We start from the raw sequence: 18,456 nt of genomic DNA, 5'->3' as shown, positions 1-18,456 counted from the left end.
GGCAAGCAAGGCAAGTGGTCAACAGCCATCCATAGCCGACAGTTTCAAGCCGAAAATGAAAGCGTCGGCCCCAAAAGCCCAACAGATGACAAAAATGATAGCTTGCTTCGTAGCTCGTGGTATGCCCCCCTACAACATTGTCGAAGATGTCTTTCGACAGATTGAGGATGACTGAATGATGACAGTGCGACTATGACCGCTTGACGATGGTGGCGTTATAACTAAGATGTGACAAGGCAGTTCCGACTACAAGGTGAAGGTGGCAGATGCATGACTACGACGTCACAACGAAAAAAAGCGAGCAGAAGGACATGATGGCGATGAAATGATGACTCCGAAATGACGTCAGTGGCGTGTTGGTGTAGGGGCTCACGTTCGTGCATACATGCATGGGCTAAGTTTGAAGGTGGCGGTACATGAACCCTTATTTTGTCCAAATAAGCAAAGATTAGCTGTCACAACATAGCAATGTTTTCTTGTGCACCTAATTATTTTTTTAGAAACAATATCGCATGTTCATTTCCTTTAATACGACAACATTATGCAGGAGCCTCACCGACCTTCTTCGTTGGTGCCGACACAAAATAGCAGGCCGATGCCGTAATCAAAGGCGCAGGTCACCTGATTTTGATAATTCCACTGCATTAAAATCACTCATGTGCAGCGTAAGGGCCTGCGAGGCTCTTTTTTTTTTGTAGACCTAGCTTCTTCATGCTTTTGCTATTTTTCCACAGTTTCAAAGCGAATAGCTTCCTTTGGCTTCTTCGCCCGTTTTCGTAGCGGGTGGTCCTGGGTCGGAGATCGGACTATCAGCGTCCTCGAACGCCAACTGTTGTTAATGCTCTGTGAGACGCACATGCTGTCCACCTATACTGCCGCTTCAATGGCGCTGCTTAACGGCTCTATCGTCCGTGGAATTACGCAGTGACGAAATAAACGCCAGCTAAATATTCTCAGGCTGCAACAAATATACGGCGTCTTGTGCATCGATTGCTTAAATAAACCGGATAGCTTTCTGGAAGCATTTGGATATTTTCATATCTTTACTATCGTCGTCGATAGTATCTGTGAAACTTCTTCTTTATTTTCATTTTTGATGCGAAAGCATCAAATGGGGCCCATTGAGCGCGAAAAGCCGGCGTCTGTAGCAGCGAAAGGGCGCCTAAATTCCCATTGGCTACGACGCTACGTTACGAACACGCCACATCACGATCGCGTCTCGACGGAGCATGCAGAGTTGTTGAAACATAACACCCGCTGGTCGAATGCGCGCCAGGTGTTGCGGCGTGAGGGGAAAGGGCATCGCCACAACGCCACGTAATCAGCGCGCCTCTCGCTCTCGCCGTATCACTCTCGGAAGCCGGCGCGCGGTTCGTATCTCTTTCTCACCCCCACTGGACATGGCTACCACTGCTTGCTGGCTAGGTCAGCTACGTACCGCTGCAACACGTACACATCGCAGCACAGAACACGAAGAAGTTGAGTTGAGTTGAGTTGACCGCTCAGCGCCGTTCAATTGGAGATTAATGCTTTCGCATTCACAACTCATAAGAAGTGCTTAGGTGTCCTCGGATGTTTTTTTACGTTTGAGTACGAGCAAATAATAACTCTCGGCGTCGCATATTGAGCGCAGGTTACATGCTAGCCTCTTGTATGCCAACTGCGGCAAATTATTTTTTTTAATGCGATAGCATTATGGGCGGACTGCAAGGACTTTGTAGGTGTCCATCCGACGAAAAGTGTGGGCTGATCCCGAAGGCAGTGCAGCCTAACACAGCGTCTCACAGGGCTAGTCATCACGAGGGAAGAATCTTACGAACTGGCACTTGACGCAAGCGTCAGGCGTTACACTTTGGCACGAGGTAAGAACGCGTGGGATCGTGGTTAGTGCGTTGGGCTCCTGTGCCATAAGACAAAGGTTCCATCCCACCAATGATCAAGCATTTCTTTATAGCATTAGAGGCAGCCTTCAGCCACGTTGGAGGTACCCAACAGAAAACTCGAGGTGGGTTGAGCGAGCGCGTGACAGTGTGCACAAGATCGCAAAATACGTGCGAGGTGTGGAAACGTCACATTGACAAATGAGAGTTGCAAGGTCGCACCTTACACACGCACTCGCAACTGTCGAGACCTCACCGTTATCGTAATCTAAATGTGCGGTGTAGTGGTAGCGTTGCTAACTACTGGCCTAGTTTCTTTTTTTTTTTCAGGAACATTTCAATAAAAAAATAAGACTGATTGTGCTTCTGTGGGTATTAATGAATCATGACGACAATGTTGCGACCGCCTCACGATGCTCTTTTCTGCTGCGCGTGCGTCAATAGCCATAAATGCGGCTAGCGTGTCATGAACTCACAAAGTGGCCGACGTCGAGCAGAGTCAAGCAGGGACCTTGACATATTTTCGGGTAGTTGTTCCACGCCGTCTGCTGCGCGCCGAACAGCAACAGTGCGCTGAGAGTACCACACTTGAGCAGCCACGACGCTATGCCAGCTGCGTGCTGAGCGAAGCCTTCCTGCAATGAAAACGAAAAAAAAAAAAGAAACCTGATGCAACGTGGCAGCTTTCTCGTCACACCAGCCGAGAAGTAGATTACGTTTGGTTACTGCAGTAATAGCTCGGTGGTTGCCTGGTGTAGCTCTGCGCCAGCTGGTGGTGCGAGAGAACCGGCCCTCATGTTTACGCCTCCGCTAATCCGGTAATTCGCAAACACCACTGGGTATACCGAAATACCGGACACGCTGAAGCTCTCTAATAGGGAATGGGAGAGAATGGATGGTAATATAATCTTTCGTCGTTATTTTAACCTCCTGCAGATAGCACTGTAGAAGGTGGAGATAAAGCGGTATGATACAAGTTCCCTTGTTGAAACATTGTTCCCAGCGACGTTCCTTCGTCTACCACTGTGCAACACTTGTGCCCTATATGCGTTATTTTTATCTAGTTCAGCAAGTGATGTATATACAAAACGAGGCTCAGCACACATCTGTCAGCTCGATTCCGCCAACATGGATACTAGCATTGGTTTGGCCTGATTTTCTAGGCGTTTGAAAAACGCAGATTGTTTATGCTGACATAATTTATACATAGTTTAGAAGATAAGGTCTGAACGCCTTTTCGTTTATTAGTCCACTAATCCCTGGCAAACTAAAGAATAACAAACCCAGTGCGCTCTGTGTTACAGCGCAATAATGAGTATGCGATAAACTAGCCACAGAACATCCTACCGGCTTGCTTCAAATGCGAAGAAGGTTAGCGTCTATTGCTTGCTCCTACCAGGACACTCGGGTTGCTTCTTGGTGGTGCTGCCTGTGGAGACACTATGTGCACGCTTGGGACTTGTGTTGGTTTGTGCAGTGATTGTTAATGTGTTCATCTTTCTTTCTCTCTTTCTTTCTTTCTTCCTTTCTTTTTTCCTTTCTTTCTTTCTTTCTTTCTTTCTTTCTTTCTTTCTTTCTTTCTTTCTTTCTTCCTTTCTTTCTTTCTTTCTTTCTTTCTTTCTTTCTTTCTTTCTTTCTTTCTTTCTTTCTTTCTGTTTACCCGCCGTAGTTTCTCAGTGGCTATGGTGTTGTGCTGCTGAGCACGAAGTCGCGGGATCGAGTCCCGGCCACGGCTGCCGCATTTCGATGGGGGCGAAGTGCAAAAACACCCATGTACTTAGATTTAGGTGCACTTTACAGAACCCCAGGTGGTAAAAATTTCCGGAGTCCTCCACAACGGCGTGCCTCATAATCAGAAAGTGGTTTTGGCACGTAAAACCCCATAATTTAATTTTTTTCTTTCTCTTTCTTTTTTTCCTTTTAAGTATAATCAAAAGAAGCTGTAGGCTCTTGAACACAGCACCGGTTACGCCTTGCCACATTATCAGGTATTGGTAATGATAGTCAGATAGTGATAGTGATAGTCATGCGCATATATTTCCCGGCACTTACATGTGCAGTTTGCGAAGGAAAATTAGTTTGTAGCAATCAACATGATCTAGCGTAACAGCCACAGAACATTGGAAAGTAGCATTAAAACTAGCCGAGCAAGCCTATACCTTTTCACAATGTGCAACGGCATTATCACCTTTTTCGGGGGCGTAAGTTTTGCCAAACACAATGACGGGAAACGATCAACGGCAAAACAAAGGAATCTTCAGCTCGGAGCTTACATTTCGAGAATGAAACTTGTCTCTGTTAGTGCGAAGGCAAGTACCCACTGTAAAAACATTGGCTAAAGTCTTGAGGCATCCCTGGTTCGCCCATTGCTGATCTCATCACGACTCCATCTTCTTTTGAAGCTGCGTTTTACGAAGAACTTAAGTCTCGGTTACGAGGCTTGTTGCCGTATTTCTGCACAGGAATTCTGTGTACACTCGCTCCCCCCCTCCTTTCTTTCCGTGTTAGGCTCATCTTGTATCAAAGATGAAACTATGGGTCATTATTTTTGGTCTGTTGATACTCGCCCTTCTTGATAAAACGGTTACGAACAAATACGCTTCGCAATTTCGGTCTAATTTCTTGTGCAATATGTTTTGAAGCCTTCACTATTTCGTTTGAGTCTCAGAGGAATGCTCGCTCTGCAGTCCGAGAGGCAGTCGTATTTAAAACAAGGTATTCTTATTGCTGTAAGGTTGTTATAGTTGCTTTGTTGTCTTCTTCTGTTTTGGTCTCCACCGCGTACAGTGCGTCGTCTACGTGCGTCATCAAACGGAGCGAAATGTTTGTGCCACAACTCTCCCGATTATTACCTGTGGTGCCGTCACCGACCAGCTTTATTTTCTATTTTTGCAATTTATTTACGAGCTTTGCACAGATGCGCTCGCATGTGTCAACTGCAGTACTGTTACGAAACTAGCTTCGAAATGAGCTTCGAAAATACCTGCCAGCTATGGAAACGAGAACAAGACACCTGCGAGCTTTGCGCAGTGCTGCGCTAAAGCATCCCTCTTTGTCTGCCGTAGCTGCATAAAGCATGTACCGTCTCTCGACGGTATTATTATTATTATTATTATTATTATTATTATTATTGTTATTATTATTATTGCAACGAAGAAGAAGAGCACAAGAACAAGGCCAGCCAGATCGTCTCTTCCATGCCTGCTGTGCAACCAGTGGGCCAGCCGGATCGCCAGTGCTTGGCACGAGTGTGAGCCATTCGGGCAACCAGCTGTTCCTGCTCTGCGTCACCTGCCTCCTCGGCTACGAAGAGACGTTACCCTCGGAACTGTTCAGTGCACCCATTACAATTGGTGGAAGGTGCGGGGTACTCAAGAACATCTACACCCTGGAACTCCGGTCTCGGACTCTGCCTCCCGTCATGCCTGACTCTCCCCAGCCGACGCCGCCGCCACCCCCCGCTGCCTGCTCTGGCGCTGTCCCGCAACGCCATCCAGCGGTTTTCAGCGGTCTCTGCCATTCAGCGGTCTCTGAAGGCGCTGTCCTCTTCACTCCTTCAGAACTCTTCATGACCCGCAAAGACGTTCCCCTGCCTTTCGCCGCGCTTGACATTTCAGCCGGTTTCAGCGGCATCGTTGTCTGCAATCCGCTTCCTACAGCCCTGATGGCTCTTCGCGGCGAAGAACTTGGCCATGTTCAGCCTATTGATGACATTTTTATAACCGACGTGCCGGATGCTTCGTATACAGAGCTCACCGACTTCTGTGCACTTTCCACTTCTGCTCCACCATCAACAGACTTATTCACACCTTTCATTGCCGATGACCTTACTTCCGAGCAGCGCTCCCAGCTTCTTCACCTGCTTGCCCAGTTCCGCTCTTTTGATGTCGCTCAGCCTACTCTGGGTCGCTCGTCAACCGTCAGCCACCACATCGACACTGGCTCCAACGCGCCATTGCGGCAGCGCCCTTACCGCGTATCCGCCAAGGAGCGTCAGGTGATCAGTGAACACGTGGACGACATGCTTCAGCGCGGCATCATTCGACCTTACAATAGCCCGTGGGCATCACCGGTGGTTCTCGTCACAAAAAAAGATGGTTCCATTCGGTTCTGCGTCGATTATCGCCGTCTCAATAAGATAACGCGCAAAGACGTCTACCCTCTACCGCGCATTGACGACGCTCTGGACAGCTTGCAAGGCGCTGAATTCTTCTCTTCGTTGCATTTACGCTCGGGCTACTGGCAGGTACCGATGTCAGCAGTTGATCGCCCTAAAACTGCATTCATTACGCCAGATGGTTTATACGAATTTAATGTGATGCCATTTGGCCTATGCATTGCGCCTGCTACCTTTGAACGAATGATGGACAATATATTGCGCGGCCTAAAATGGAGCACGTGTTTGTGCTATCTCGACGACACCGTTGTGTTCGCCCCTGATTTCAGTACGCATCTTCTTCGCCTTAGGCAAGTGTTGACGTCTTTGACCAACGCAGGCCTGCAACTGAACCTGAAAAAGTGCCAGTTCACCGCGCGCAAGCTCATGATTCTAGGTCACGTCGTATCACAACACGGCATTTGCCCTGACCCATCAAAACTTCGCGCCGTGGCAGAATTTCCCAAACCTAAGACACTCAAAAAACTCCGCGCCTTCATCGGCCTCTGTTCTTACTTCTGACGCTTTGTTCGCAATTTTGCCTCGATAATATCACCTCTGACACAACTCTTAAGTGGCGCCAACGACCTATCCCCCTGGTCTCCTGCATGCGACACCGCGTTCGTGACCTTACGCCGTCTCCTGACGTCTCCGCCTATACTGCGACACTACGACCCCACCGCCCCAACTGAAGTGCATACCGATGCCAGTGGTATTGGCCTTGGCGCTGTCCTTGCACAGCACAAGTCTGGCGACTCCGAGTACGTCGTTGCTTACGCCAGTCGTGCGCTGACCAAAGCGGAACGCAATTACAGCGTCACAGAAAAAGAATGCCTGGCCATCGTTTGGGCACTCGGGAAGTTTTGCCCCTATTTATACGGCAGGCCTTTCAATGTGGTTAGTCGCCTTCACGCCCTTTGTTGGTTATCCTCTTTAAAAGACCCCTCTGGCCCACTGGGCTCTGCGCATTCAAGAATACGACATACACGTCGTATACCGCTCAGGTCGCAAGCACACTGACGCTGACGCTCTGTCCCGCTCTCCGCTGCCTGCCGACACGGCCTCCCTCTCCACCATTAAGGCGGTATCCTCGGTCGACATCGACACCTTCGCATCAGAACAGCGCAAGGATCCTTGGGTGGCCTCTCTTTTGGATCTCCTTTCTGGCTTGCCTGCTTCTCCCATCTCCCGCTCCCTGCGTCGCCAGGCTGTCCATTTTGCTGTCCGGGATAAACTCTTGTATCGACGGAACTACCAGCCCGATGGTCGCAAGTGGCTCCTGGTTATCCCTAGGACTTTGCGTTCCGACATGTGCGCGTCTTTCCATACTGACCCACAATGTGCACAAGCAGTCGTTTTGAAGACGTATGAGCGCCTGCGGCAACGCTACTACTGGCGAGGAATGTTTACTTTTGTCCAAAAGTTTGTTCGCTCGTGCCCACAATGGCAACGCCGCAAATCTCCGCCTCATCCGGCCCACGGATTATTACAGCCGCTTCCGTGCCCAGCTCGTGCCTTCGACCGTGTGAGAATTGACCTGTACGGGCCGCTACCACTAACACCTGCTGGAAAACGATGGATTATTGTCGCAGTTGATCACCTTACACGCTATGCGGAAACCGCTGCTCTACCTGCAGCGACCGCCAGTGACGTTGCATCCTTTCTGCTCCATCGTTTCATTCTTCGTCATAGTCCACCTCGGGAGCTGCTGAGTGATAGAGGCCGTGTGTTTCTGTCGGAGGTGGTTGAAGCTCTGCTTGCTCAATGCCGCATAGTTCACCGGACCACCACGCCGTACCATCCTCAAGCTAACGGACTTACAGAGCGCTTCAATCGCACCCTTGGTGATATGCTCGCCATGTACGTTTCATCAGAGCATACAAACTGGGACATCATCCTCCCATTTGTCACGTATGCATATAATACGGCTACACAAAGTACCACAGGATTTTCTCCATACTTTCTTCTCTACGGTCGCGATCCTTCCCATACCATCGATACGGCTTTGCCTTATACACCAGACGCGTCAGAATGTGCCCCCGTTTCAGCTGTCGCCCAATACGCCGAGGAATGCCGTCAATTAGCCCGAAAGTTCACCTCCGCTGACCAACAACGACAAAAATCCAATCGTGATGGCGACGCTACGAATCCGAACTTCGCTCCCGGCACCCTTGTCTTGTTGTCCGTGCCTTCTACCACGCCTGGACTTTCGACAAAACTTCTCTCGCAGTATGATGGACCATAGCGCATCGTCGAACAGACCTCTCCGGTCAACTATGTCATAGAGCCGCTTACATCGACATCCGACAAACGCCGCCGTGGACGGGATGTTGTTCACGTGCGCCGCCTGAAACAATTCTATGACCCGCTCGTCTCCACGTCGTAAGTCGGCAGGATGGCTCCGCTTTTGCGCCGGGGGTAATTGTAATGAAGAGCACAAGAACAGGGCCAGCAGATGGTCTCTTCCATGCCTGCTGTGCAACCAGTGGGCCAGCCGGATCGCCAGTGCTTGGCACGAGTGTGAGCCGTTCGGGCAACCAGCTGTTCCTGCTCTGCGTCACCTGCCTCCTCGGTTACGAAGAGACGTTACCCTCGGAACTGTTCAGTGCACCCATTACATTATTATTATTAGGTGTTACGTGATCCAGAACAAGTTGATGCTTTCAAAACGGCGCAACGACAGTCGACGCGCATTTCCGCTGCCTTGCCATACAGTGTGGGCTTACACCGAGAAGCCACGTATCCGTGAGCCTTCCTATAATGTCTCCCTCTGCCATCTATAAGAATTCAAGCGCAGCGATGCTGCTTCGCATAGACGCTGTCAAGTTACGTTGTTCTTGCATTTAAAGCCAATCACAGAAAGCGTACCCGCCTTATGAGCCAATCACAGCTGGAAAGATGGTGAACTGAGCGTGAAAAAAGTTGGTGAAGCGTTCAGAATAACAGCGGGCTTCTTCTGGAACAAGGTAGGACATGCGTGCGATGTGTCTTAATGCGGATCGAAAACGAATAGTAAGTGTCGAATATGGAATAGTCGAACACAGAAGCATAAGTGCAGGTTGTCTGTGGCAGAGAGCACAATTCTATAGTTGGGTGCAACTTTAGAAAAAAGGGGCGTTTACTCCTCAAAGTCGGATGCACACGAGCCTCCACCAATGGGCGCGCACTCTAGACTGACGTCACTAGCCAGATGGCCGGTGACCCCGCCGATGGACAAGATGGCCGCCCGCGCTTCGAACTGGGCCGAGTCACGTCAGTCGCGTGCGTCTGCCCCTCGTCGGAGTGCATTCCCAAACTGTTTGTGGTGGTCTGTCATGCCGGAAATATTATTGCGAGCTTACGATGCACCATTTGTGCCCCGTGCGTTTATTCTGAGCCATGGTGACGAACGATTGCAGCGAGCATCGCTGACGCTAAGCTACGCGAACTGGCGAGATTGGAGACTTGCAAAAAAAAAAAAAAAAAACAAGGACGGGAAAAGTGAGCGAAAACTTTATTCTAAATGTCCGGCGATTTGGCTGGGGTGGGGGCCATAAGCACACCAGCCTAGGTGACGGCCTCGAGTCCTTGGACACGGGCGGCTTTCTTGGCGTGCCGGACGGCCCTCAGTTGATCAGCGAGGTCGTGGCTGAGCAGTGCCGCCTCCCAACGCGCACGTCGGTTCGAGACTGCCATGTCTACCCCGTTCGTCGGGCGACTCCTGCTGCTCGCTACCGGTGCATGCCCACAGCATGTACGGCAGTGTCGCTCTGGTTCCGCACGCTTTACAATCGTCGGACGAATAAATGTCGGGGTAGCAGAGGTGAGGGATCGCCGGGTTCGGATATGTGTGTGTTTGCGATTGCCTCCGGGCAACCGCCTGTTTCTTGTTTAGTTTGGCGCGCGGTGGTGTAGTATGTACATCTTTTCAATCTGTAGTGTTGCGTGATGTTCTGAAAGCGGTCATGCGATCCCCCCACATACATGGTCTTGACCTCAAGAATGTGAAAAGGAATGAAAAAATAAACATATCACATTATTGAAAATGAGTGTGTGAAAACTCAGAACCAAAAGAATATAAAGCTTATGATATTTAAAATCAAGAGTATTTATTTAAACTATTAATGAAGCATTTTTGTACCTTTCCTGCCTCGATCGTCTTCTCGCCCCAGGTTTGTAATGGTGTCAATAAATGCACTGTTTCTTTAAGCACTTGTTAAATAGCAACTGATCCATTTTAAGCGCGCCGAAACGAGTATTAAATGCGCCGTGTACATGTAAACCAGCGCAAAAGCGTTGCAGAGCTGCTCTTTCTACTTTTCCGGGGAAAAAGGGGGGAAGTCGGGAGATGGAAATTCAAGACGATGAGCAAAACGGGAACAAGGTCAAAGGAGCCAGCATTTCGACAAGTGGACTTGCCTTGAAGAAGACAAGTCCACTTGTCGAAACGTTGGCTCCTGCTTGCACTTTGTTCCCGTTTTGCTCATCTTTCTACTTTTTTCACTTGCAATGAAGCTAAAGAGCAGACGATGGGCAGCGTTGTAGAAGACACGGGGTTATTTGTCTTTCGCGATCCGGCACGTGCTGTAGCATTTCAATCACGATAGGTCTACCAAACTAGTCATCAAAATACAAAAGTCTATATTTATATAGAGAATTACGCGTTTTAGAAGTATGGTTTTTGAGCGGGACTATTTTAGTCGCGGCTCAAATCAGCTGTCGCGCTTCGATCATATGGGTGGGTCTTCCCCTTTCTTCTAAAGTTGTAACCGACTAAAGTTTATGAGCTGGTCTACTCGATTTAGCGGACATTACTTGCACAAAATATCGAAATCTATAATCGACTAATTAACAAACATTATTTAATTAAGGTCTAACTAATTGCGCTGTTGCCCATATTATTATATTAACAACTCTAACCGCGGCGTTCGCAACGCAGATCCAATTAGAAGGAATTCTCAGGATGCCACCAGTTTCGAAATATTGATTCCCGAAATTTGCGGAGAAATGCATTGGCATTCCAGTTAATTTCTTAACAAAATGTCGTTTTGTGCGTTGAAGCACAAAAGTAACTGGAACGCCAATGCCGCGAATTTCAGGAATCAATATCTCGAAACTGGTGTCATCCTGAGAATTCGTTTCAAGTGACGCTGACGCCGAGGCCGACGCTCAACGCAGGAAAGGGCGCCTGAGAGCTACGCTCTAAAATCACAAGTTGTCATGTAAGCTTCCTCCGTGAAGCCGAAAACAAGCTTGCATTACCCATTTTGTGTCTGCATTGCTTCGCGAACGTTTATCGGATCCTCATTTGTGATTAAGTGGTACATTTTTAGCAGACGAAGAACAGCTACCAGACTTTAACATTTTATTGCGGAAAACTTGTCTAGTTTCAACTACTCAAAAATATTGAATAGTTCATTTTCGAATACGAATAAGTGTAGTTAGTGTTAAGCACACGTTTCGTATTCGAAGGTTCGACTATTCGCCTACCACTCTTAATGCTTTTGGCTTCACGAATGCCAGGTTTCGGTAAAGCACATTTGCGGCACAACAACTTGGTCTGAGCTCTACCTCGGTGGGTTCTCTCAGCTTGCTCATAAACTATTTCTTCCTGTGATGAACGTCTATACACACTCAGGGATTATTTAAGGTCAGCCGGTATCAGAGAGTTTCACTTTGTCCGCAAACTTCTGACCATTTGCGGGTTATGGGGTTACCGGAGCCTTGGATTGCGGTAGCAGAACTTGTCGCGACATTGTCGCATATTGTGCAACTACAATACGTTTGCGAGATCTTTCTGTAGCATTGGTCTTATCGCCGAAAAAAATCGCAGACGTACTGCATATTACGTATTATGTCGCTACAAACGCTTTACACAAGCAGGGAAGTAAAATATTTCAGCCACTGAAGTATTAGCTTTGCGTGCTCTCTGGTTCCGATCTGCTTCATCAGATGTCGCTATTAGCGTTGTTGCTGCCGTACAACTCTCTGGGAATCCAATATTTGTTCAACGACATTACCTTTACGGTCACTTCTTATTAGACAGTTTTAGCATGTCCGGTAAGCGCAGGCGGACTGGGCGTTTTGCCGGATGGGCGAGAGGCGTAAGCGTGAGTTGCTTGATGAATGGCGCGAGCTGGTGGCGCACAGCTGAACCAAACAAACACAGAGCTAATAGCTCAGCAACCAAGCGTATTATTTTTCGTTGCTGGTCTAACTTTTCGCAGCGGCGTAATTGTGCCACGATTCGCGGCGGCCGAGAATTTACGCCAGTAGCGAAGTAGAAGGAAGTAGGCTGGTGAAATATTAGCTCTGTTTCTGTCTGGTTCATTTTAGCGCCACCAGGTCCCACAGCCTGTCAAGCCGTTCACGTTTAAGTCTACTACCCATCCGACAAAACGCCCAGCACGCCCGCGTTTGCCGGAATACCGGATAAGGTAAAGTTCTTTATTGTGAAAACAGCCCGCTGTCCCGTCGGGGTAGAGATTTTCGGGCGATGTAGACAAGCGCGGTTCACAGAAATAAAAAAAATGAGATGGTTTACTGGAAACGAGAAATAGCGAGTGTTTCGGTTCGTTAAGTCGTTGCAGTGGTGTTTATCATGTCTCTACCTCTACCGGACTGCGATGTTAACACGTCAAGATTTCTTAAGCTTATGAATATGTTCGAGAACGCGCAGCGTTTCGATTACTCGTTTAAGAGGAAGACTGAACTCGGGGCCAACCACGAATTACCTTTTCAAGTACACATAAAACGCAGAAGTGCTTTCATGAGCAGTTATTTGACCGATTTAAATGAAATTTATCGCGCTTGAGAAAGAAGCTTAAATTATCGTGACTATATAGGAAGCGGAATAGAATGTTGATTTCGGGTGTCAAAATAAAAAAAAGAGAAAAGTTTCTTAAGATTTGTAAAAAAACTTAAGCATGAAATTTACAAATCCGCAACATTGCACCAAGAATAGATACGGTAGTTCTGCAAGCTACATCGTTAGAGAATCTAAAGCGCGCTAATTGGATATATCAATGTATAGCTTACTTGAAATTGTGTTTGCGAGGCTTTTGCAAGAGTCCTATACTCGTGAATTAGCTGTATATTTCAGAGCGCTGTATAATACATCAATTTTGTCCGCTTTAGATGCAATAATAACGGCATTTACACAATTGTGATGTGGTTTTTCATTGTTGAATTATAGAGCTGTAATTTTGTAGTTGTGATTTACGAAATTTTGGACTTTTCAGAAATATCTTTAAAATAATGTACGGCCTAAATGACAAAGCTCCTTGATACAGGCACTACACTTAAGCTGTTTCTTTTATATGCAAGAAGCCTCACCACGATCAATGCAGTTGTTGAGGAGAGCTTTAATCGCATCGTGTATAGCCTGCAGTTCAAGTACCTACGCATCTGGAATATCTGTCGCACAGCGGCAGTAGCTTGGATCGCAAGATGTGGTGGACCCGCGAAAGCTACTTGTCCTCCTCTTGGGTTGACCGATCGTATCCCGGCCACGGCGGCCGCATTTCGATGGGGGCGAAATGCGAAAACAACCGTGTACTTAGATTTAGGGGCACGTTAAAGAACCCTATGGGTTGTCCAAATTTCTGGAGTCCCCCACTACAGCGTGCCTGATAATCAGATCGTGGTTTGTGCACGTGAAGCCCCATGATTAAATTTAATTGGGTTGACCGCCGTGTCCCTGTATTCAAGTTACGTCTCGTCGTCTGAATTTCTAGCACCTAGTGAACACTGATGCCCTCAAATGCTTTCATTCGTTCGCTTTCCAACTCGTGGTTCAAGGTGCGGTTATAAACAGCTGCTTTCCGCTGACAATCCATATTTTTTTTTTTTTTTTTGGCGCGTCACGTCCGGCGAAGTTGTGCGTCATGCAGACATTGCCCCGTGTGTGACACAAGGTCACCGAGCGAAAAATGAAACGAAAACGAAATAGCTGCAGCTGCATGAATATTTAACAACTTGTAATCTTTCTAATCATCTCAATAAAAACCACTTCTGATTCTGATTAAGTACGTACCAATTACCCCTAAGCCACAGTATACTATGTAAAACAACCCCACCGTCGTCTGCGGAATCTGGCAATCCTCGGCGCAGGGTGCTTTGCTCAAAACATGCTTGGTGAAGACCACACAGTAACTCGTCTGGAACTCGGGTATCGCTCCCCGCGAGAACTCGTATGGGCGAACAGTACTCCTGGCGACACGCGAATACAACCATGAGTGCTACAGTACTGATAAGTAGTAGTACTTGCCTCTATAGCTCTATTTTCGAAATAGTAAGGTTGTGGCGTGAACCTTTTCTTTCTTTTGTTTTGTTTTGTTGCGATAAATGCGCTCTCCTCAAACGCCAGTCCTGTGTATTCGTCTCGACGCTGTGTCCTTACGCTCTTACATTTGCCTTCTCAGAGACGCTTGTCATCTAGGTATGCACGATTGGTTCTTCGCTGGTGTTGCTTCCCGGAATATTAAGCTTTCACCTGCGAGTGATACGCTTGTGCTCTTTTTTTTGTGCCTTCTACTCTCCTGTCTTTGTCGTCGCGCTTCAAAAAAAAAAAGAAGAAAAATCTTCCACAACGATACTTCGTCTTCCTCAGCACGACGACAAGTCGCTGCCCTTACGAAGTCCACTTGTCGAAACGCTGGCGCCAATCTTAGAGATAGATCCCTTGTTGGATCTCCGTTTACAACTTCATTTCTCCAACGTCATGTGAACAACTGTCTTTCTTGGCGTAAAAGTACTTCAGATTTATAGTCCAGTGAACCAATGCAAGAATGTATGCTTTACTCACCGTATCTGACCAGTTTTCCATCACTGACCTTCACTCTACACAGCACGGCATGGCAGATCGCGGCGAACACGACGCTCCCTCCAATCGGCGCCCCACGCAGTGCGGGTCTTCGCCCGGTGCAGCAAATGCAACAGATGGTGAGTGCAATTTTTGTTAGCTTCCGTTGTAAGTTTTTTCTCCTACAGCATTATTCTTTCTTGTTTTGTTTTAGTACACGGCACTTACTACAATTTAAACCGACCTACAAGAGCAAATTCTCATGCAGGCCCATCGCTTAAATTGAGGTCTCGCTCTGAAAGGGTCCGCACACTGACGGTGCATGTTAAATACACGTCGTCGCACACGTCGCTGTATGAAAAGCTGAAGCGTTCTTCAGTGTTTGCATTTATTTTATCAATTGTATAATTTTGTGATGACATGTCTTCTGTAGATTTTTTTTTTCGTGTAAATCCTCTAGCACGATGACTTCGGTTCGATGCCTGGCAACCCGCCGTGGTTGCTCAGTGGCTCAACGCTTGCTCAATGCAAACATGCTCGCGTACCGTACTTTGGGTGCATGTTAAAGAAAAAGGCGGTTAAAATTAATCCGGAGCTCTTCACTGCGATGTGCCTGATACCCACTGTCCACATTCAGGGCTTTAAACCCTACATTTTAACTTAATTTGCGTGTGCGGGAAAACGAAATGAACGCATGCGTAGAAGAAAGCTGCCATGTGAACAACGCCACCAAACCGCTGAGCGACTGAGAATACTTGCGGAGGCCAGCAACCGGCTGTGAGTGAATATCTGTTTCCCATTGCTTTGCACTCGCCTTTATTGGCGCAGTTTTGAACACCTGTTTGCCGTCCACGAAAAGCCAAGCTCCGGCGAAGATTTGGGAGGCGCACGCGGGTGTCTGTGCGCGTGCCCCCGTGCTTGATTTTCCCCTAAGAAAAGCTTATACGTACATACGTTCGGCCAACAAAAACGTGAGTTCCTCGTTTAATCTTTTATCGGTGATCGTCCTCCACCGGCTATCCACTGTTACAACGTTATCGATCGGCTGAGACGCACCTGTCTCTTTCGAAGCTTCCTCGAAAGTTGTCGCCGATTCCGTAGCGAAAGAACATTGTCTTAATCGGATTACGTGCGCGACAGGAATAGAGTTGTACGGTGCTCGTCGGATCGAAGGGCGATACTGTGGCTGCCGGCCGTTTTATGCGCGCCACTGGGCCCACCGAGTTTGCATTTCTGCATCGAAATGAAAGCGAGAGCCTTTGCGATGCATTGCACCTACATGTATATGTACTTTTAAGAGCCAAATTATATAATTATTGGCTCTAAAGACGGACAATTAAATGCTTTCAAAGCTTCTACGCTCCCTACCGAACGTCATGTATCCGATAGTTGTCTTATGTTGCTTCGTTGAGAAATTCCTTTATTCTCAATTCGACACGCTAACACGCCTTTCCTCGTTGCCGCACTCGCCCGCCTTACACCCTCTCCCCTTTAGAAGAACCCTACCTATATATACTGGGGCGAGGAAAGCATACGTCGCCTTGAAGAAGACAAGTCCACTTGTCGAAACGTTGGCTCCTGCTTTCACCTTGTTCTCATTTTGCTCTTCGTTGAGAAACGTCTCACGACATTATTGCGACGCTGGAAGTAAATGAAAACAGTGTAAATAAGTAGGTTACCCGTGCAATATGAAACAGAAAAGTAAATCGACTTTCGAGATTAAAAGAAACCTAATTGTAATATGCAAAATGGCGTTTTACGCTAAAATACTCAGTTTTCGATCAATCAATCAACCAATCAGCAAATCAAGTGATCGCTCACTCAATCAACCAGCCGTTTATTAACGTTTGTTTACTCGACAACATCGCTTGATCAAACAGCGCATAAATTATGTTGCGCAACATTGTATGTGCTTTGGTCTCCGTCAATGTACCTGTGACATTTCAAAAGTTCTTGAGCGCGTAGAGCACAATGAACTGGCAGTCTGAATATTGTTCCAGAATATTGAACCAAAGCATTTTTGTTGTCCCGGTTTGCGTTTAGATTCGCTGAAAGCGGTTTAGTTCCGTTTCAACTCAGGAGTAAAAAAAGGAAAAAGAAATGCATTTCGAACCGGTTCGAACCAGTTCAAGTTCATTTGCGTAACCGAACAATAATTATTAGAAAACTGCGCAAACTCCTTTTGTGCAAAAAACTGAACGCTACGTCTAAGCCTCACTGAAAGAATGCGCCTGTTTGTTCTTTAGCCACACGTAGTTACCAAAGAATTTCGCAGATCCAACACCAATGCGTGTTGTGTGAAGCGTAAAGTGTGATGTGTGAAGCGAAGCTTCATTGAGGGAGGGAAAGGAGAATATATTGAGGAAACACAGAGGAGTCATCCAGCGTGAAATGGGGGACTGAGGAGTAATGATGAGGAAAAACAGTAGGATGTGATTATATCGCCACTCATGCTCTAAGGGCCCGTTCACAACCTTGATTATAGGCCTGTGTTAACTAAACATTCTAATTTCTAAGACGCTTTGATAGCTCGCCTCGTTGATATCTCCGATCTATGGCCCAGTAACAGTTTTTCATAGAACGACCTCTTGTTGATTGGCGCTGACGAAGAGGTCAGTGACTGCCGTTCACAGTCATACGGAGGGACAAGTAACCATTATAAGTTAATATCTCTGGTACTTTGCACGCGTCATATTCTAGCGAGTCCTCGCGTCGGGTGCGAAGCAAATATTGTCGCGTTAATACAGCACTTAGCCTGCTACCTGACGCCATACGCTGGAACCGTACTAACGGTGCTGCTACCTTTAAAACCAGGGGAATATGGTGGGTACTTACACTTGAGGTCACACAGTTGAGCCAAAAGCGCAGGCGATGCACGATTGAAAATCTACAGAGAAGGTGGCCAACCTAAACCGTTATGTTTTCCTTTCGGTTTCGCTCCGGAGTAAAAAAAAAGTCATCTCGTTCCGGTTTAGTTGCGCTTCGAGCAAAAGTGAAATTCTTTTCTCGGTTTTCTGCTTCCGGATCAATTCCGGTTTGATACCCTGTTTTAGATGTCACTTAGCTTGAAATTTTGTTTTGTCATTAGCGCTCTCTCCTCGAGAGATGGAAGACACAAAGACTCAATCGCAGGCTACGGAAAAAGATCGCGGAGCTCAATAAACTCATTGAGGAGCATTGCTCCGAACTTAATAAACAGCAATGGAGAGACGCCTGCTCGGCAGCGGATGGAAAAATGCGCAAAGGAGGCAAATGGACCCTCTTTAAACATCTCTTAGACGATGGGCAATCGAAATGTAATCAGAGACTAGTCATAGACCGATTAATTAATAAGGAAAAAATGGAAGGCATCTCAGAGGCCTCCATATTTCGGAAACTAGCGAACACATACATACCTTCCAATTGGCCAAAGCCCAGGTTCTCCCCTCCCTCAGTATGAGGGCGCGCCTGCCCCAGAGCTGGACGTCCCCTTCTCGGAAGCTGAGATCAGGGAAGTGCTGCACAATTTAAACGGAAGGTCTGCCCCAGGCCCCGACGGAGTTACAAACCGGCTCTTAAGAAATTTGGACGACAAAGCAATTCAAGCTTTAGTGAAGGAGATAAATGAGGTATGGGAGGAGGGCGTTGTACCAGAGAGT

At 47.4% G+C, this 18,456-nt stretch overlaps 1 protein-coding gene across 1 annotated transcript in view; it reads right to left on the bottom strand.

The window, feature by feature from the left end:
- Window positions 1-2,677, bottom strand: part of LOC142558554 (ATP-binding cassette sub-family C member 3-like) — a 66,483-nt gene extending 63,806 nt beyond the window's left edge. The window contains exons 1-2 of the mRNA XM_075670687.1: window positions 2,630-2,677; window positions 2,357-2,515 (exon numbers count right to left, since the gene is read on the bottom strand). Coding sequence (XP_075526802.1) covers window positions 2,357-2,515; window positions 2,630-2,677 — 207 coding nt within the window. The remainder of the gene's footprint in view (window positions 1-2,356; window positions 2,516-2,629) is intronic.
- Between the last annotated feature and the right edge of the window lie 15,779 nt (window positions 2,678-18,456).

This window comes from Dermacentor variabilis, chromosome 9 (assembly GCF_050947875.1).
Source record: "Dermacentor variabilis isolate Ectoservices chromosome 9, ASM5094787v1, whole genome shotgun sequence".
Lineage (NCBI taxonomy): Eukaryota > Metazoa > Arthropoda > Arachnida > Ixodida > Ixodidae > Dermacentor > Dermacentor variabilis.
Note: the sequence above shows the minus strand (reverse complement) of the source record. Positions and strands in the feature narration are given on the sequence as shown.